The 20,645-nt window shown below is 40.9% G+C and overlaps 1 protein-coding gene and 2 long non-coding RNA genes across 5 annotated transcripts in view; 2 read left to right on the top strand and 1 right to left on the bottom strand.

The window, feature by feature from the left end:
• Nucleotides 1–1,343: 1,343 nt before the first annotated feature.
• LOC131508425 (uncharacterized) lies at nt 1,344–3,827 on the top strand. Its single transcript, XR_009260007.1, has 2 exons — nt 1,344–1,570; nt 3,140–3,827. It is a non-coding gene; the product is annotated as an uncharacterized LOC131508425 (long non-coding RNA).
• Nucleotides 3,828–11,623: 7,796 nt separating this feature from the next.
• The window catches only part of LHFPL3 (LHFPL tetraspan subfamily member 3), a 587,290-nt gene continuing 578,268 nt past the window's right edge, over nt 11,624–20,645 (bottom strand). For all 3 annotated transcript variants that reach the window (XM_058725352.1, XM_058725351.1, XM_058725349.1), the window contains one exon: nt 11,624–13,976. Coding sequence is in view for 1 of the 3 variants with exons in the window: in XM_058725349.1 (XP_058581332.1) it covers nt 13,948–13,976 (29 nt within the window). In the remaining 2 variants the exon portion in view is untranslated. The remainder of the gene's footprint in view (nt 13,977–20,645) is intronic.
• Nucleotides 17,041–18,255, top strand: LOC131509520 (uncharacterized). The gene is made up of 2 exons (XR_009260549.1): nt 17,041–17,214; nt 17,709–18,255. It is a non-coding gene; the product is annotated as an uncharacterized LOC131509520 (long non-coding RNA).

Below are 20,645 nucleotides of genomic sequence, written 5' to 3'. Positions count from 1 at the left end.
ATGTGGAGCTTGAACCCACGAACCATGAGATCATGACCTGAACCAAAGTTGGACGCTTAACTGACTGAGCCACCCGGGCACCCCTAAATTATTTATTTATTTTAAGTAATCTCTGCACTCAGCATGGGGCTTGAACTCATTACCCTGAAATCAAGAGTCACAGCTTCCTCTGACTGAGCCAGCCAGGCTCCCCTATCCTCTGTGGTCTTATGGGCAAATCATTTAGCCTCTCTGAGCCTCACATACCTCCTTTGTTAAATGGGCATGATAATACCTTAGAGGGGTGTTGTGAAGGCAAATAAGACAATGGACGTGAAAGCACTTGTAAGCTATATGGTGCTATCCAAACATTGGCTATTATTGCTGTTACCACATCAGCCCACCCAACCTCATTGTCACCTCTACCCCCTCAACACCCTTCTAATAATAATTTTGGATTTCCATCTCTCTAACCTCCTCCTCATCCTCCTCGTCCTCCTCGTCCTCCTTGTCCTCCTCTTATTCCTGTCTCAGGAACCAACTTCCCTTTTCAGTAGCTCTCTTCATCTTCCACATTCAATCTAACAAGTCTTATATCCCCCAAACACCTGTCTGCAGTAGATACTGTGAGATGCCCCCAGGGCCCCCCTCTTCAGAACTAGGCCTTATTCCCACAGGTGCTGGATGGGTTGTCACCTCACAGCCCTCTGCCCTCTCTGGAAACTGCCCTCAGCTGAAGAGACCCACCACACCCAAGGTTACACCCCCTTCTGGGGGTAAGCACCCACATACAGTGACCGATGCTTGAGGCCCGGACTCCACGTAACGCAGGACAACCCTGAAAAGCCATCCCAGCATCTGCACTCCCTGCAGGTCAGCCGGGGCCTCCGTGAGCCTACTTGCCTCATCCCAGCCCGCCTTCTCGTGCCCACTTGCTGCTGCCTTCCTCTCGCAGGTGCTGATCCTGAGAACCCTGCACAATACACTTCTTTCACCCCGATCTTTCCCGGTTGGCTTCCCAGGAAACCCAATCTACAGCACCATCCTCGATTTATTCACCTCCTTCTATCTCCACCCTGTTCTGGTTTCAGCCAGCACCTTCCCTCAACAGCCTCCCTCCTAGCTCCCTGACTCTGCTCTCAACCTTTTTTTGTTTTTAATAATCTCTACACCCAACGTGGGGCTTGAACTCACAACCCAGAGATCAAGAGTCCCATGCTTTATAGACTGAGCTACCCAGGCACCCCTGCTCCTGACCTTCCTGACCCTCCCTTTTCCTCACAATTGTCAGTTATCTTAAAATATTTAATGACTTTTATTTTATTTCATTAGATAATATTTGATACAAAAATATGACATATACATAATTTAGGAAACCATGAGGAAAATGAACCTATGAACCCTTCACTCCATTAAGATCTGGATCTGTTAAAGCTGCCTGTATGCCTTTCCTTGATTATAATCCTTCCCTACTCTCCGTGAGTAACCACAATCTTTTTTCTTTTTTTTCAGTAAGCTCTACGCTCAACGTGGGGCTTGAACTCACCATCCCAGATCAAGAGTCGCATGCTCTACCAAATGAGCCAGCCAGGTGAGCCAAGTAACCACAATACTGTGATTTGTTTTTATTATTCCTATGCTTATACCTTTATAGTTCTACCATATAGGTATTTATTTCTAAATAATATATAGTTTAGTGTTGCTCGTTTTTATATTTATAAAAATGGAGCCACAGTGTGTGTGCTGCAACTTGTTTTTTCCCCTTTCAACATTACGTATCTAATCTAATCTAATCTAATCTAATCTAATCTAATCATTCACGTAGATGTTTATGAATTTGGTTATTCATTTCCCTGTTTATAGTAATAGTAAATTAATCAATTAACTGAAAAATAAATTTTGAATAATTCACTCTTTATCTATTCTCTGTTGATGAATATTTGTGTTTTGCATTTTAGTACCTGTTTTGTTTGTTTGTTTGCTTGTTTGTTTTTGCTTATGTGCAATATTTTCTCCAGCATATATAGCTAGGAAGAGAATGAATGAGTTTAGTATATACAAATGTCCAGTTTTACAAGAAAACACCAAGTTGTTTTTCAAAGTGATTATACCAGATTTTACTCTCACCAATAAATAGTATAAGAACTGTCACTGCTGCACAGCCGGGCTAACAGTTCTGTCAGACTTGTGATTTATGCCAATAAAATGAGCATTATCATTTGCAATTAATTTACATTTTTTGATTACTACTGAATATCTTGTCATGCTTGCCATTTGTGTGTGTGTTTTGAGAGAGAGAGAGAAAGAGCATGAGCAGGAGAAGGGTAGAGAGAGAGGGAGACACAATCTGAAGCAGGCTCCAGGCTCTGAGCTGTCAGCACAGAGCTCAACGCGGGGCTTGAACTCACAGACTGTGAGATCATGACCTGAGCTGAAGTTGGAGGCTCAACTGAGCCACCCAGGCACCCCTGAAGATTTTGTTTTCAAGTAATCTCTACACCCACCATGGGGCTGAAACTCACAACCCTGGGGTTAAGAGTCACGCTCCACCAACTGAGTCATCCAGGACCCCTGTGTTTTCTTTTTTGTTAAATTCCTATACATATCTTTTGCTCATTATTTTTGTTTTGGCTTTTAGGAAATTGATTTTTAAGATTTCTCTATGTATTCTGTATTGTTAACCTTTACCAGTAATATATTTAACAAACATCTTCTCCCAATTCATGGCTTTTAGTTTTCTTTGTGGAATATTTTGTTGAACAGAAGCCTTTTATTTCAGTCTAGTGGAGTTTATCAATGATTTCCTTTATGTTTTCTTGTGTTTTGTTCAATAAATCCTTCCCATTTCTGAAATCATCCATATTTTCTCCTAAAAGTTAAAATTTTGCCTTTCATTGTTAAGTCCTTAATTCATCTGGAGATTTTTGCGTACAGTGCGAATCAGATGTGTAATTTCCTTTTTTTTTTCTTTTTTTTAAATGTTTATTTATTTTGAGAGAGGGGAAGAGAGAGAATCCCGGGCAGGCTCTACACTGTCAGTACAGAGTCCGATGTGGGGCTCGATCCCATGAATGGTGAGATCGTGACTCGAGTTGAAATCAAGTCAGACGCTTAACTTACTGAGCCACCCAGGCACCCCTAATTTCCTTTTTTTTTTCAGGTGGATAACTGAAGCACTGTGACCGTAACCCTATTTGCAAACTAAGAAGCTGGACTGCCATGGTCTATGGATACCGGCAGAACACATGAGACTCCTGGTCAGAGACAAAGGACTTCATCATCCACAGCCCCGGCAAGCAGCGTGTCGGCATTGGTTACCTTTGTCCCATTCCCAGAGGGCTATGAGAAGAGGGCTGGATAATACCTGCATTGCAGGAGAGGAACCCTGAGCCTTAGAGAACCTGAATCTTTTATAATTGGGCAATAAATTATAAATTTATTTATAGTCAGGCAAACCTGACTTTGCCTTACAGGGAGATACTATCTTTATTAAGGAACAGTAAACAAATCTACCTTTTGTTCTGGAGGGAGGCCTTATCTCTGTCTTCCCAGGCTGTTTGCTATACTAAGAATCTTGAAAAGACAGCCTGGAATAAAGGCAGTTAGTGTCTCTGCTCACAAGATGTGCAGAAACATGAGTCTCAAGTAGAATCATCTCCCAACAACAACCAAATGTTCTAGCACCATTTACTCCCTAATATATACTTTTCCAACCAAGTTATTGTGCTATCTCTTCTGATATTAATTTTCAAAAAAATACATTCATATACTTCTAGGCTTTGTATTTTGCTTCATTGGTGTGTCTATCTTAATTATTATGGTTTTATAATAAATAAATATCTGATTGAGCAAGCCTTTCCACCTTGTTCTTTTTCAGAAGCATCACGGCTATTTTTGGCATCTGGTACGTCCACAAAAATTTATATCTATATCTGTATGTATGTATGTATGTATGTATCTATCATCTATCTATCTATCTATCTATCTATCTATCTATCATCTATCTATCTACATATATATGCTTATTTTAAGTAGGCTGCATGTCCAATGTGGGGCTTGAACTCACAACCCTGAGACCAAGAGTTGCATGCTCTACTGGTTGAGTCAGCCATGTACCTCATGCCTCCACAAAAATTGGGAATCAGCCAAATTCCTCAGCTCTGATGGAATTTTGGTGGGCATTTCTTGATTGTACAATTTGAGGAGAATCAGATCTTAATGATATTGAATTTTCCTATCAGTGAATATAGTGTATTTCTATATTTTTAAAGATCTTTAAAGTCTTAAAAAATTTTTTAAAAATGTTTATTTATTTTGACAGAGAGGGAGACAGAGTGCAAGTAGGGGAGGGGCAGAGAGAGAGACACACACAGAATCCGAAACAGGAGCCAGGCTCTGAACTGTCAGCACAAGCCCGACACGGGTCTCAAACTTAAGAGCTGTGAGATGAACCTAGCTTAAGTCGACGCTCAACTGACTGAGCCACCCAGGTGCCCCAATCATTAAAGGCTTTCAATGAAGTTTTCTAATTTTCTCCCTTTAGATTCTATTCACATTTTGCTAGAGGTATTTCTAGGTATCATGATTTTTGTTGCTATTGTTAAAGATATTTTTTGAAATTATGCTTTCTAATTGCTTGCTGCTATGCTAGAGAAATGCAACTTTAATACATTGATTTTAAATCTAGCCATCTTGTTACTTTGTTACAGATTCTAATAATTTTTATTTGTAGCTTTGGTTTGTTTTTTATGAGGGCAATTATATATCACTTCTTGGCCTTTAGCACGATCAAGTGTAGTATCTGTTCTTATCAGTTTAGCATAAGGGTAATTACAATCCTAAAATGGTGACAGTTTTGTTTTTCTCTTCAAATTCTTAATCTTTTATTTCTTTCTGTTGTTTTACTGTGTTGCCTTCAGTAATGTGGACAGATTTACTGATGGGGGGCTTATCTGTCTTGTCCTTCATTTTAAAGGGACTACTTTTAATATGACACAATTATAAGTAAAAATATATTGTGTGGTAGAAATTGTTTCTTAGGAATATTGTCCTTATTCCTAGTTTGTAAACAGTTCTTGTTATTGTAGATGACTTTAAGTTTTATCAAATGATTTTTTTTTTTGTATTTATCAGGCAATCGTACGGCTTTTATCTTTTAGCCTCTTAATGTGGTGACTTTTGCTTGAATGTATTTCAGAATGATGTTTGTATCAGGATTCAGTTGGCCTGTACTGTTCCTTTTTCTTTCTTTCCTTTTTTTAACTTTTTTAAAAGTTTAGGGGCGCCTGGGTGGCTCAGTCGGTTAAGCGTCCGACTTCGGCTCAGGTCACGATCTCACAGTCTGTGAGTTCGAGTCCCGCGTCGGGCTCTGGGCTGATGGCTCAGAGCCTGGAGCCTGCTTCCGATTCTGTGTCTCCCTCTCTCTGACCCTCCCCCGTTCATGCTCTGTCTCTCTCTGTCTCAAAAATTAAAAAAAAAAAAAAGTTAAAAAAAATTAAAAAAAAAAAGTTTATTTATTTGAGAGAGAGAGAGAGAGAGTGAGCACACCCACGAGTGAGGGAGAGCCAGAGAAAGAGAGAGAGAGAGAGAATCCAGAGCCTGATGTGGGGCTTGAGCTCATGAACCATGAGATCATGCACGACCTGAGCTGAAAACAAGAGTCGGACACTTAACCAACTGAGCCACTCAAGTGCCCCACAACCTTAGAATTTTAATATTTTGTGGGTGAATTGAAACTTTCATTATCATGTGGGGATTGTTTGGATTGCTAAAAATATTTTGTATTGTTTATATTTGGTCTGCTATTAATATAGCTTTTTTTTTTGGCTAATATTTGCCTAGGATATATTTTTCTATTCTTTTATTTTCAATTTTTCTGTGTCCTCATGGGTTTTTAAAAATCCGATCTCACAATCTCCTTGACAAATTTGATCTATTTTTATTTATTTTGTTTTCTGATTTGGTTTTATTTCTCCTGTCTTACATTGGGCCTTTTATTTGTTCTCCTTTTCCTATACTTTTCTCTCTCTCTCATTCTTTTTTTTTTTTTTTTTTTTTTTTTAGCTTTGAGGCATTTGATCATAAAAAGCTGGCACTTGTATACATAAACTAACAAGAACTTAAAATTCACCACACATTTACTTCGTTTTTAGCATGACTTTCTAGTAAATCTTTAGCTTTATTGATTTGGGCTGCTATATAAGGAGATCCTTCCTTGTCTGGGTTATTTAAAAGCATAATTTATTGAGGAGCATCTCTGGTTTTTCCTTTATGGCAGTAGGGCTTATGGCTAGTAAGTGTTAGTGCTGCCTCTCACTTTGGCATTTGGGGTCCAAAGCCCAAGCCCCTAGAATAGCCACCACTGAAGGCAGATTTTGGAGGACTTTGAAAAATTTGTTTTACTGAGGCTCCATGTTTCATGGGTTGCAAAATAGCCTGCAAATCTTGCAGCAGCAATGGTCAGTCTGTTACCACTGTATTGGCCATAGCTTTGGCTCAGTTCCTCAGCCTCCATGGAGAACGTGTTTCATCCACCCCAAAGACAGCAGCCGCCAATTCCATGCCTCTACCAGACAGTGACATGGCCACCACCCCCTGATTTCTTTTTATTTTTAAAATGCTTATTTATTTATTTTGAGAGAGAGAGAGAGTGCACACGAGCGAGCACGGGAGGGGCAGAGAGAGAGGGTGAGAGAGAATCCCAAGCAGGCTCTGTGTTGTCGGTGCAGAACCTGACACGGGGCTTGATCCCACAACCCTGAGATCATGACTTGAGCCAAAATGAAGAATTGGATGCTCAACCGACTGAGCCACCCAGGCGCCCCGCCCCCTTTGTTTTCTTATTCCACCTCCCCTCATTGTTTTGAAACTATATCTTCTATTGTTCACTTTAAAATTTATCATTTATGTTGAACTTTAAAAATTTTATTACTATTATATTTTTAGTTTTTTAGAGAGAGAGAGAGAGAGAGAGAGTAGGGGAGAGGGGCGGAGGGAGAGATCGAGAGCATCTTAAGCAAGTCCACGCTCACCACGTAGCCTGACATGGGGCTTGATCCCACAACCTTGGGATCATGACCTGAGCCAGTAAGAGTTGGAATGCTCAACTGACTGAGCTATCCAGGCGCCCCTATATTGAACTTGTTTTTTGAACTTAAAAAAAAATGTTTACTTATTTATTTTTGAGAGAGAGAGAGAGAGAACACAAGCAGGGGAGGGGCAGAGAGAGAGGGAGACACGGAATCTGAAGCAGGCTCCAGGCTCCAAGCTGTCAGCACAGAGCCCGACACAGGGCTCGAATCCATGAACCGTGAGATCATGACCTGAGCCAAAGTTGGACCCTTAACTGACTGAGCCATCCAGGTGCCCCTATATTGAACTTTTTAAAGCAGCATAGAGGGTAGCAAAATAGATTAATTGTAGAATCATGTTATCTGGGTTTGAACCCAGCCCTTTGCTACTAACTGTATGACCTTGGGTAAATTATTTAAAACCCTCTGTGCCATAGTCTCTTCATCTGTAAACTGAGGATAACAACAGTATCTCACTCATAAGGCTGTTGTGAATATTAAATGAGTTGTTACATATACCTGGCACATTATAAATAATCAATTGCTAGTTATTACTATCATTAATCTATATCTTAACTCTGTTCCCAATTAACATAAATTCCTTAAACTCTGGTCATCTCATTGCAATTGACATGGTATTGTTATACATATCCATAAAATAAGACAACTACTTTATTACTTTTTATTGATTTATTATTAATTTATTTTGAGAGGGAGTTAGCACTTGCATAACCAGGGAAGGGCAGAGAGAGGGAGAGACAGAATATTAGTTGTCTTATTTTAATTGTTTGTACAATGTTTGTTTAGCTATACCAACATGTGTACCAAATTCTCTACTCCTTAGTCTTTTTTGCATCTCAAACCTTACTTCTTGTCTCATTTTCAGAAATTCTTTCTGTGTAGGTTTCTTGCTGGTTAGAAGTTTTTTCCCCTTAGTTTTATTCATCTCAAAATGACTGTATTTCACTTTTGGTCTTAATAAAGACTTTGCTGAAACACAATTTTATTCTGTTTTTAGTTTTAAATTTTTATTTTTTTAAGTACGCTCTACACCTAGTGCACAGCCCAACACAGGGCTTGAACTTGCAAGACCTGAGCTGAGACCACAAGTTGGATGCTTAACCAACTGAGCCACCCAGGCACCCCTGAAACACAAGTTTAGACTGGTAGTTATTTTACTTTGGCCCTTTGGATACATGTGCTAAGGTCTCTTCTATTTATTATCAGGCTAGAAATCATTCCTTTATGGGTGGTATGTCATTTCTCTCCAGTTACTTTCATGGTAGGTCCTCTTTCTTTGGTAGACCAAAGAAACCAAAGACCAAAGACACTTTACTGTCATATTTGAATATACTTTTTATTTGTCTTTCTTGATATCTATTGTGCTTCCTATATGTGTGGATTGATAACCTTCATTGTTTGTGGAAAAATTTTAGCCAATTTCTATTCAAATACTGTCTTTCCCTTATTCTATTTCTCCTACTGGAACTCTGATTAGACATACATATCTTCTCTATAGCTGAACTTCTTTTCATTTTCCAATCTCTTGGCTTCCTGTATTTCATTCTGGGTAATTTCTTTAGATCTATCTTCTAGTTGACAACCTCTCTCTTTAGTTATACCTAATGTATATTTAAATGACACATTTTAAATTTCAATGATTTTTTAAAAAATGTTTATTTATTTTGAGAGAGAAAGAGAGAGAGAGAGAGCAAGCAGGGGAGGGGTATAGAGAGAGGGAGAAACAGAGAATCCCAAGCACTGTCAGCGCAGAGCCTGATGTGGGGCATGAACTTATGAACCATGAGATCATGACCTGAGCCGAAATCAAGAGTCAGTCACTCAACCAACTGAGCCACCCAGGTGCCAAATTTCAATGATTACCTTTTTTAATTCTAGGAAATTTTTTTTTCTTCAAGTATACCTGGTTGGTTATATCTACTGGCTTCTCCATATTGTTCATGTTTTGGATACCATCATTATTTCTTTTACATATAAAACATGATTTTATATTCCATACATAGTAATTGCAATATCTAAAATCTGTGGGGCAATAAATGTATTCTTAATGATTTCTGAGGATTCTCTCTCATCACTTATTTTTATGTTTAGTAATTAAAAGATTGTGAACACATTGTTGAGCTTAATTGGTGAGATCTACATTAATAAAGATGCTTTCCTTCAGGAAAGATGTGTATTTGAATCTGCCAGCTACCTGGGCTCTGGCAAGCTCTTTAATTTCTTGGTTTGATGTTTCTTTGACCATACAAAGAGTGTAAGATTAAATTCCAGACTTGGGGGTGGGGGCATATCCATGGCTTAAAATTTTCAGAGGGTAATGATGCCTCTTTTTCTTTCTCCCCCTGACGTCTCCCACCAACTCCATCTAGATTGAATGTGGAGACAGAATTCTTGACAAGGCTTCTTTTGTTTGCTAGCATGAACATTTTTCCTGGACCACCCTTGTAGAAGGTTGAAGGTTGCGGCCATTTTCAAGCGTCCTGCTTTAGGGTGGGACTCTCAAATTTAACTCATCCACTTTCAGTGGCCCAAGGCTCAGCCTCCTACTCTGTCTTGTGATAAATGCATTTGCCTTCAAGCAATCCCCGGTTTCTGCATTTGCTTACACTTCATGCTCTGTTTTCAGTTTATTCTTCTTCTTTAATGCCTTTGGGATTTCTCTCACTTTCTTGCAAGCTAAGCTGTGTATTAAAAATAAGCTTATTGTAATTTATCCAAGACCTGGGAGTATCGTGTAAGTAAGGCGTTTCAGAGTATCTAGTTTATACTGCTAGAAGCAGAAGCTGAGTAATCCTTAAAATAATAAAATAGCTTGCATCAGCCTCCCTGAAGACCCTCAAATGGCTTTTCTCACACTTAAAAACAGTATCAACCATCCTGGCCCACCTCATCCTTGGCTGAGCTCACGTCACTGGCCTCTGCTGCTTCGCTCCTCCTCAAGCACGGTGACCTTATTCCTGCCCTAGAGCCTTTACACTGTGGCTCCCCCTGTGTGGCATGTGATCTTCCCCCTTCCTTCACTTGGCTGTCTGATTCTCATTCAGATCTCGCTTTAAGTGCTGACTTTCTTGATCAGCTTCCCCATTTCTCCCCCACATCACCCCATTTTAATACTCTCAAGGGCATCGATTCTTAGCTGTATTTTCCTGCTTATGGTCTCTTTTCTTACTAGAACAGAAGACCTCTTATGAGAGCAGGGACCTTTTTTGTCTGGTTTACCACGATCGCCTCAGGCTTTAGAACAGTTCCTGGCACATAGTAGGGATTCACTACATATTTGGTGAAGGACTAGAACTGAGTATTGGCTGTTTATTCTCTTTAGATGGGACCTGGGTTTTCTAGTGCCCCATTACCTCCTATTATCTCCCTAACCCAGCTTGCTTTGCTTTGTCAGTTTATTTATCTACCTGGCCCCTGTAGGCATCTGAATTTTCAATCCCTGCTCATAAATGTTACTCTAATTATCTTCAGCATTTTGAAAGAGGCTGTATTTTATGTTTCATTTCATCCTTCGATGTCTTGCATGTGGTAGGAGGGCAAGGAATTAACATTCATTGAATATCTCTTACCTGTCAAGCATAATAACACTATAATTTATGTCCTCACAACACTATGGGGCCAGGTATTATTGGGTCCATTTTCTTTAAAGTTTTTTTAAATGTTTATTTTTGAGAAAGAGAGAGCGTGAGCAGGGAGGGGCAGAGAGAAACGGAGACACAGAATCCGAAGCAGGCTCCAGGCTCCGAGCTGACAGCACAGAGCCTGGCACAGGGCTCGAACTCATGAATTGTGAGATTGTAACCTGAGCCGAAGTCAGAAATTTAACCGACTGAGCCACCCAGGGGCCCCTGGGTCTTTTTTTTTTTTTTTTTTTTTTTAATGCTTATTAAAGAGAGAGAGAGAAAGAGAGAGAGAGGAAGAGAGAGAATCCCAAGCAGGCTCCATGCTGTCAGCACAGAGCCTGACTCAGGGCTAGATCCCATGAACTGTGAGATCATGACCTGAGCTGAAATCAAGAGTCAGAAACTCAACCAACTGAGCCACCCAGGCGCCCCATATTTCTGTCCCCATATTTTATAGATAAGGTCACTAAGGCTTAGAGGTGTTCAGAACCGTATAGTAAGTGAAAGATCTGGCATTGGAACTCACCTAGACAGCACACTCAATATGAACAGTTGCAAAAGGGTTGCTCATGTCTGAGAAATCAATTTGCAAAGTGGAGACTGAGCAATTAATTGGATATTTCAGGTCACGTTTTACTTGAATAGTCTGGCTATTCAAATCAAATAGTCTGATTTCACTCCACTGAGTATATGAAGATTTAGCTTGATCTATGTCCATATTGGCTGGAAGAGGTTTGGAGATGTTAATCATGCCTTCTACACGAGAGTCCTGGATACCTAATAAATGTCTGCTGTTGGTGAATATTATGTCTGCTGTTGGTGAATATTATGGAATCTGACAGAAAGGAGATTTCCTGAGGATACCAATTTTGGTCAAATCCTAACTTGCTGCTGGATCACTGGACAAAGACACTGAGTGGACTGAGCGTGTGCCACATCACCAAGCCATCTTCTAAATAACAAAATCTTATTTTTATTTTTATTTTTTACAGAAATTCAGATATTCCAACAAATTTCTTTACATTTCCTGGACCTTAAAAAAATTACACACAACTTTTTGGACGCAATACAACAGAACAGAATGAGAAAGGGAGTCACTTTTTTTTTTTTTAAAAAAGATAAAAACATACTTCTTATACTTAACACTTAGTGATTTACATGTGTATTACCTATGTACAAATGGTACATCATCAATGACCCATCTTCAGAGCACTGTGGTATGCTAAATTACACTTAGGTTTCATGGAAAAAATTTTTTGAAAACATTTGTGTGTGGATAGGAAGCACTTTTTCATTTTCATAAACACCACTTCTAGTGATGCAGGACTCCCAATGGAATCTGTAATTTACATGGATTAGAGAAAACCAACACCTTCTAATTTTATTGTAGATAGAGAGGTACCTCCCTTTAACTAAAAGATGAATTCTTGAAAAGTTGTGTGTAATTAAATTTAGTAAGTAGGGTGCTTTGAATGCAGTGGGAGAGCTTCTATTTAATGCAACAAGTAACTCCCAGAATGACTAACACTTTAGAGATAATAAGTATTCCCTTAATTTGGTTCTTTAGAAAATCCATAGCTTCGTGATTTGGGGCTCACTCATTTGAGCATACTTGTAATATACTCTTGGCCATTTAGAACATAATCTCCTTCATGGTGTAAAGATAGCTACTACTAGAAACATTTGGCAAGAATGAGAGTGTTGTCTTAATAGAGACAGGGTACGAGACATCGACTCTGATCTGTATCACTTCTTGTCTTACCCTCCATCTGGTATTCCAGTGATGGATGCTAATTTGATCTTAATTTTGAGTCTAAAAATGAAGGCATTCTACACGTCCATGTTTTCTGCTCACGTACAGAACGTGGTTTAGTTCACACCAATTACCCCCTGCATATACATTTTAGCTCGTGTTCATTCTCAAGCAGTTGGCCAGGTCAATATTACATATTTTTCTGTTGTTGCATATGGGCAGGATTTGTGATGAGGGTGATAGTGGGGGAAGCCCGGGAGCAAAAGATTGCTGAAGACAAGTGACCAGTTATAACTATTTCCAAATGTCAACCGACAAAAAGAAATCTGAGCATTCTTGAAAAAACCAACATTAGTAAACAAATAGGCAACTTACTCCTACCAAGTTTCTTGACCTGTATAAGTATATATTCATTTATTTCTAAGGCTATTAAATTATTATTTATTTTGTTAGTACCACTTACTATAATTTAGAAATAGGTTTAATGGAATGATTTTTTTTTCAAAACAAAAACAAGTACCTATTAGTAAGGGTAAAAAGGATATGGATTTCTGATGACATGTATGGCAAAGAAATAGAAAAAAAAAGGAGGGATTTTAGATGCCTTCTTATGAAGTATATTCAATTCCTATGCATATACTAGGGAGAATTAGAAAAAGGTATTTATTTGATAGCAGCCTATATATTACATGTGAGCATCCAAGGTGAAAATGAGCTTTCTATATTTTTCAGAGTTCCTTGATACTGTTTCCTGGAAGATAGGGATATCTATGTTGCTTGGGAACTTATGATGTTAAGATGTACTTCCTGTAATATACATCTCGATGGAGTTATAGTATATGTCAAAAACACTTTCTCATTAATAACTTGTACAGACAGATTAAACTGAACACAGACTCTGTAAAAAGCTTGAAGTGTTACATCTCTTAACCGAGTAGTTGTAACTAATTACACAGTGAAAGAAACACACGGCAGAGATGGGGAACCAAAGATCATGTGAAAACACGCAGAGGCATTTTCTAAGATGCTTCCTCCATGAATGATGCTTGATAAGCCTCTTGGCTATTGAGATAGGAATAATTTAGGATTGACTGCCTTTTTTCAAATAAGGTTGAAAGATTAAAGCTTTTTGTTTTCCGTGGGATTAAAAAAGGACAGTTTACAAACCTTGGTACATATATATTTTACATGTTAATTCTAGCACATTTATACTCCTCTTCCTTAAAATATTTCCTGAATGTGATTTCTCATGAATGCGGTCTGATCTTATTCAGTGATAGTTTCCAATGAGCTGGTGTTTAATCCATTATCACATCTCCTTCCAGAAAATCACTCCCATCTCTGCCAGTCCAGATTTAGAAAGTGCTTTGACAAGTAGATGGTTCACTCTTGTCCAGATCCGTCTCTGTACTCTGATTTCTCCCAAGAGTCTTCCTTCTTGATGTTGATGTACAAAAGCTCTTATTCGATTTGTTTAGCTGTTACTTGATTTGTTTTGTGCTCATTCTAGAGAATATTGGCTTAGCAGAACTGCAGAAAGGGGCAGGGGGGCAGGGGAGGAGAAAGAAAAAGAGAGAAAGAAGAAAATGCATCATTTTCTGTCGGCAAGATTTTTATGCAGGGTTGTCACAGAAAAACCACACCAGCAAATGGTTCAGATGCACTTTAGGTTTGTTAACAAAGAAGACTGAAAAGTTTGAGGCTCTTGTTCCATAAACAAATAGCACGGTCTTCCGGCAAGGGGGCCCCCCATAACCCAGACATATGTACTCTCCACATTTGGGTGAAGATTACAGGCTGCTTTGAAGGAGCAAGGAAGGATGCGAAATGATCCCAAACATCACTGATTTTTCTGCCTGGCACAGAAAATGTCTCACTGGAGCGTTTTCCTTTTCCTTCCAAGTGTTATTTATTTTACAATCAACATTATAACAGCTGCAAAAGAGACACCGTTTTATTCCCGTGTGTCTTTCCATTCTTTACCTAAATGCGCACTTCTTTTATACAGTTGGAATCACAGTACAGATGACATTTTTAACATTATATGAAAAACAGCTTTCTACATTTCCACTCTGCAGCATCAGCATCTAATTTCTAATAGCTCCAGAATATTCCATTCCATTCTCATTCCTTTCACCCCGTGCTCAGTATCCCATCTTGATTGTTTGACGGTTGTCAGATTGTAGGTAGGTTTCCCATTAAAAAATTTTTTTGAAAATGTTTATTTATTTTTGAGAGAGAGAGAGAGAGAGAGACAGAGCATGAGCAGGGGAGGGGCAGAGAGAGAGGAAGACGCCGAATCAGAAGCAGGTTCCAGACTCTGAGCTGTCAGCACAAAGCCTGATGCAGGGCTTGAACTCATGAGCTGTGAGACCATGACCTGAGCTGAAGCTGGATGCTTACCCAACTGAGCCAGCCAGGTGCTCCATAGGTTTCCCATTTTTAAAAAAATGTTTATTTTTGAGAGGAAGTGTGCACGTGCACATGAGCCAGGGAGGGGCAGGGAGAGAGGGGGACAGAGGATCCGAAGCAGACTCTGTGCTGACAGCAGAGAGCCCAACGTGGGGCTCGAACTCACCAACTGAGAGATCATGACCTGAGCTGAAATCGGACGCTCAACTAATTGAACCACGTGAGTGCCCCAAGGTTTCTCGGTTTTTTGTTATCAAGAATAAATGTTTTTGCATATAAAGTTCTATTTGTTCTTTAACATTCTTTCTTTAGGACAAATTCTCAGGGGATACACTGCTTTTCCTCTTCTCCAGCATGGTATTAGGGACTATGCCTGTACTGATACAACTAGACTACAAATAGTACAACCACCTCCTTTCTTTGGATGATCTCCACAGACTTTGGCACTGTTAACCAGGGTGTAAGAGTCCCTTAGAACCTGTGAAGATGGGCAAATGTACCAACTGGCCAGATTTGGGCTGAAAGGAAACAGCCTGCTGGGTTTGTATCACAGAGCACTTGAAAACTCAAACAGTAAAACAACTGGTCCATTATTCCGTGATAGTCCTCATTCCACATCACAAGATTATAGTTTCTGAATGAGTGCTAGTGAAACCTCTGGAAGATTCTGTTTTTTCTCGGATAAATGCTTATAGTTTTCCAGTACACTTTAAAATACCTTAAAATATCTAGTACACATTACGATTTTAATGAACTTCTCTCCTTGAGAACTCAGTTACTTTAATGAACCCAGACGACACAGGGGACAACTGAAATACGATCCCGTTGTAACGATGATTAATCTGTAATGATTCTCTGAGATTGCATCATGCTAGTAGAAGCCCTATGGAAGGGAATGCTTTCCTTTGATATTATTAAAAGAAGCATAAGCAACCCATGGGTTTTACACACAGCTATAGGTGCTTCTGAACCTTGAGAGGTCTCTGCTTGCTGCCCTGGAGATGGTCTTGTTTGATAGAATTCAAAGTCAGGTGTGTTGGTCCATAATTCCACTTCTCTAGCATTCTTCACTCTGAATATTTTTCTGTGTAAAATTCACAAAGCTCAATGCCTGGGGTTTCCAGTAAGATCTATGAAAGGTGCTAGCTGGGATGGGGGAGAGGAAGGAGTAGGTGTGAGTTGTAAATAAATGAACGAGAACAGGGTAATGGGTTGTGCAAAGTGGCTATGCACATGGAAGAGAAGGTAGTGATGAGGGAGCATAAGGCAGGCTGAGGACAAAGCACAAGCTAACTCCCCGCCCCCCAACCACAGTGAGATATGTGTGATATTCCTCAGTCACTTCTGACTGTCCAAGAACAAAGGAGAGGAAAGAAAACAAATAGTTAACTGATAGAGATCACAGTCATACAGGATGTGAGTCTCCATCAGTTTACAAATGTCTTAGTAAATTACAAGAAAAAGGCAATCTTATCAATCGCCAAATCTCCAGAAACCTGTAGACTCAGTTTCCTGGAATCCCAACATCACTCTCCCCTCATGTGGGGAACAAAAGTAAGAAGGAAATGGTAGGTAAAATCAAATTTCTTTATAATCTGCAAATACTGGAGGCAAATTCGGAGTATAACATTTCTCCAGGAACTCCCTACTATCTTAATGTATGCCTTACTAGAGGGAAAACAACCTTAGCCTGACAATAGCAAGGCATCCAGTATCTTCTGAGTCCTCTTTAGCATATGAAAGTCCCTTTGGAGGCCTCCCTTTTGCCCTTACCCCCCCAAGTCCAAAGTGTATAATCAGTCACTCTTCACAACCCCAGTGCAGCTCTTTCTGCCCATAGGTCCTATCCCCGTGCTTTAATAAAATTCCCTTTTGCACCACAGGCACCTCAAGAATTCTTTCTTGGCTGTCGGCTCCAGACCCTCTCATCACTCTAAAATCCCATCAGTAGGATATGGAAGTGACAGGGCCATATATGTGTGATGCAGGGGAAGAGGGAGGCAAGAGGGTTGTCCTCACTTTCTTGATGTTTGCAAATAAATATATCCCTGATTTCATGACAGAAAGCCTGCTTTGGTGTGAACTATTTCTTGGCATCCAGGAACCAGTGATTCTTCCTTTCCCTGGCTCTAAGCTGTCTAAATTGGCTTTATGACATCACAGTGGGCTGGGAAGAGAGCAGACCACGGAAGTGGGCTGGGGCTGGGGGTGGGGGTGGGTAAAGGCTTTAATCAGCCCCCAGAGCACCGATACCCAAGCCTGAGGAGGAGAAGGACGCTTCCTGTAGGATAGGCATCTCCCTGGGAAGATCCTGAGGCTTCTTGTAAGAAGGAACATCTGGAGTTAATCTTACAAGGTTCCTGTCTACACCTTGCCATTTGGGGTTTAACCTGTCTAGGGGCCGGCCAAGATGAGTCATTCATCACCAACCCTTCTTGGATCTGCTGTGATCTTGGGTCACCCATATCCTCCATGCGACCAAATCCCTCATTGGATCCCTCACTAGCCTTACCATTGATTGTTCAACCTTTCCTTCTGAAAGCTCTCTTCTTTGTTGACTATTGTTAGCACTGGAACTACACTCCCCACCAGCAGTGTCAACGCTGGGCAGGGAGCTGAGGAGTGAACGGGAAAAGAGAGAAGCCACAGAGCCAGGCTGGACTAGGAGGAGGCCAGTGAGGCTCATAGGGTAGAAGATTTACGACCGAGCGCCTCCTGACATTTTGCACATGAGATGCCTCAATTTGCCTTCTCCTCATGCGGGCTGCTGATTATGAGGCGTCCTGGGAATATGTGCTTGGAGTCTGAGTTACTTGGACATTACTAACGCTGTGTATTTTTTCTTCCTAGTGCACGACACCACCATGCAACAGGAACCCCAGGGCACTTGAGAATTCTGCAGACTGCAAGGCTAAAAATAACCAGCATATTCCTTCTGGTGGTGACCGGAATACAAACACTCTCCACACCATAACAGGAAAACACTTTGCTGGGAGTGGTAAAATTAGAATGCCACCATAATAACTTAACTAGGATGCACAGTGAGGAATCTCCCACCTGAAGGCTGGGAAAGGGTTGGCCCTCCAGACAGATTTGGGGAAACCAGTAGGCGGAAGAGGATAAAAGGCAGGGTTTTCCTCTCTGGATGTGGCCATTACTCGTTCAGACCAACGACTATGAGATACCAGGGTAGTCTGCAGAATTCCGTGGAAGCCCTACTGTGGTTACACTGTGATCTTTGCTTTGTAAAACATCGGGTTTTCCCCCTTTTTTCCGGAATTTTGCTAACATTTCCCATGCACCATGGCTATTGCATAGCTCAGGGGAGGCAATTTAAAAGATATATTCTCCCAGGTTCGTACAGAACAGAACTGAATAAATAAGCCATTCAACGCTGCTTTGGATCTTTGTTCAGTCGGGTTTGTCCTTGTAACATGTCATGGGCTCTGAGTTGCCTATGTTCCATTTCTAAAGGGCTCTTTGCAAATCCTTTTCGAAGCTGTCATTTGAATCGCTGCTCATGAGAGCGGCATTTATAATGGCCACATTGTCCAGACTATCTAAATGCTGCGTTGTTGAATTTTCTATGTGTTTGCGGGCTTTGAAAGGTCTCCTGTGGTCTGCTTCTGCTGATTGTTCCTATCAACCTATTCAATTAGGGCCCGGAGCCCCCACCGTCAGGAGAGCTGGGGGGCAGCCTGTCTGAATGAGAAAAACGCTTGGTGGGAGCGGTCAGGCTTTAGTAGAACGGCTTGCTGAATCTTTGTTGTGAAAATGAGGAAGGGAGGCATTCCAGGCCATTTTTTCTCATTGGCTATAGAAGCTTTGCCATTTCTTCCCGCTCCATTGTTTCAAACTGCACCCACCTCTAAGAGAGCCTTCCAACATCCTTCCTCTCTGGGAGGCTGAAACAGCCCCCTGGACATAATATGTCACTATCTGTGTCCGCAGGTGCTCTCCACGTGATGTGCTCCATGGTGGGCACATTAAAGATGGCTGCAGATTCTTTACCTTTTTTCTCGTTGAGAGGTGGCCTCTATGTTCCCCTCCCTTTGAATCTGGGCTTTAAGAGTACTGGCGGTTTATTTTTTGTTGTAGTGGCAAAAAAACACATAAAATAAAACTCCCCATCTCAATCGCTTTGAAGTATACAGTTCGGGAGTGTGGAGTACCTTCACATTGTTGTGAAACAGATCTCCAGAACGTTTCCATCTTGCAAATCTGAAACCCGACACCCATTAGACAACAGCTCTTCTTTTCTCCCTTCCCCTATCCCTCAATAACTGCCATTTTCTTCTTCTTCTATGAACTGGACCACTTTAGATAGCTCCTACGAGTGGAATCATACAGTATTTGTCTTGTTGTGACGGGTTTATCTCACTAGCCTAAGGTCCTTAAGGTTCATCCATGTTGTGGCATATGGCAGGATTTCCTCTGTTTTTAAAGACCGAGTAATATTTCATTGTATGTATATGCCACATTTTATCTATCTACTCACCTGTTGATGGATATCTGGGTTGTTTCATCTTTTGGCTACTGTGAATTTGTGCTGCTGTAAGCAGAAAGAATTAGGGGTCTCCAGAAAAAGAAAGATGAGACCTAGCTTTTGAGGGGGTTCAAGATAGCCCCCCCCACCCCCCCACGAATGTGCCATTTTGGCATGGGGATTATTTTGAGCTGAAGACACTTGAGACTCTGTAGGCTCAAGAGAACATTTTGTCCCTTCCTTAACCACTCAGAATCTAAATTGGGGGTCTGTCCCAGAATAAGCGTTTTTGTGGTTTTTTTTTAAATTTTTTTAATGTTTATTTATTTTTTTTTTTTTAAATTTTTTTTCAACGTTTTTAATTTATTTTTGGGACAGAGAGAGACAGAGCATGAACGGGGGAGGGGCAGAGAGAGAGGGAGACACAGAATCGGAAACAGGCTCCAGGCTCCGAGCCATCAGCCCAGAGCCTGACACGGGGCTCGAACTCACGGACCGCGAGATCGTGACCTGGCTGAAGTCGGACGCTTAACCGACTGCGCCACCCAGGCGCCCCTATGTTTATTTATTTTTGAGACAGAGAGAGACAAAGCATGAATGGGGGAGGGTCAGAGAGAGAGGGAGACAGAATCAGAAGCAGCCTCCAGGCTCCGAGCCGTCAGCCCAGAGCCCGATGCAGGGCTCGAACTCACAGACCGTGAGATCGTGACCTGAGCTGAAGTCAGACACTTAACCGACTGAGCCACCCAGGAGCCCCAGAATAAGCTTTTTTTTTTTTTTTTTTTTTTTTTTTGGGACAGAGAGAGACAGAGCACGAACGGGGGAGGGGCAGAGAGAGAGGGAGACACAGAGTCGGAAACAGGCTCCAGGCTCCGAGCCGCCAGCCCAGAGCCTGACGCGGGGCTCGAACTCACGGACCGTGAGATCGTGACCTGGCTGAAGTCGGACGCCCAACCGACTGCGCCACCCAGGCGCCCCCAGAATAAGCTTTTTTAACATAGATCAATTTTATCTGAGTGACCCATCTGTATGGTCACTTAAGGCAAACATCTAATTACCAAACATCTGCTCCTTCTTATTGCCCTGTATGCATATTCCTCGGATATTCCAGGCCCCTACCCCCTTCTCCTTAGTTCAGAATGACACACACCCCATTATGCCTGACTGTCTTTGGGATTTCCATGTCTATGTGGATCCCTGAGCATACATCTATGAAATTTGATTTTGTTGATGTGGATTCCCTGCATATGCCTATTAAATTTGATTTTCTCCTGTTAATTTGTCTCATGTCAACTTGATTT

This window comes from Neofelis nebulosa, chromosome 4 (genome assembly GCF_028018385.1).
Source record: "Neofelis nebulosa isolate mNeoNeb1 chromosome 4, mNeoNeb1.pri, whole genome shotgun sequence".
In the NCBI taxonomy this organism is placed as follows: domain Eukaryota; kingdom Metazoa; phylum Chordata; class Mammalia; order Carnivora; family Felidae; genus Neofelis; species Neofelis nebulosa.
This window is presented reverse-complemented; position numbering and strand designations above follow the sequence as displayed.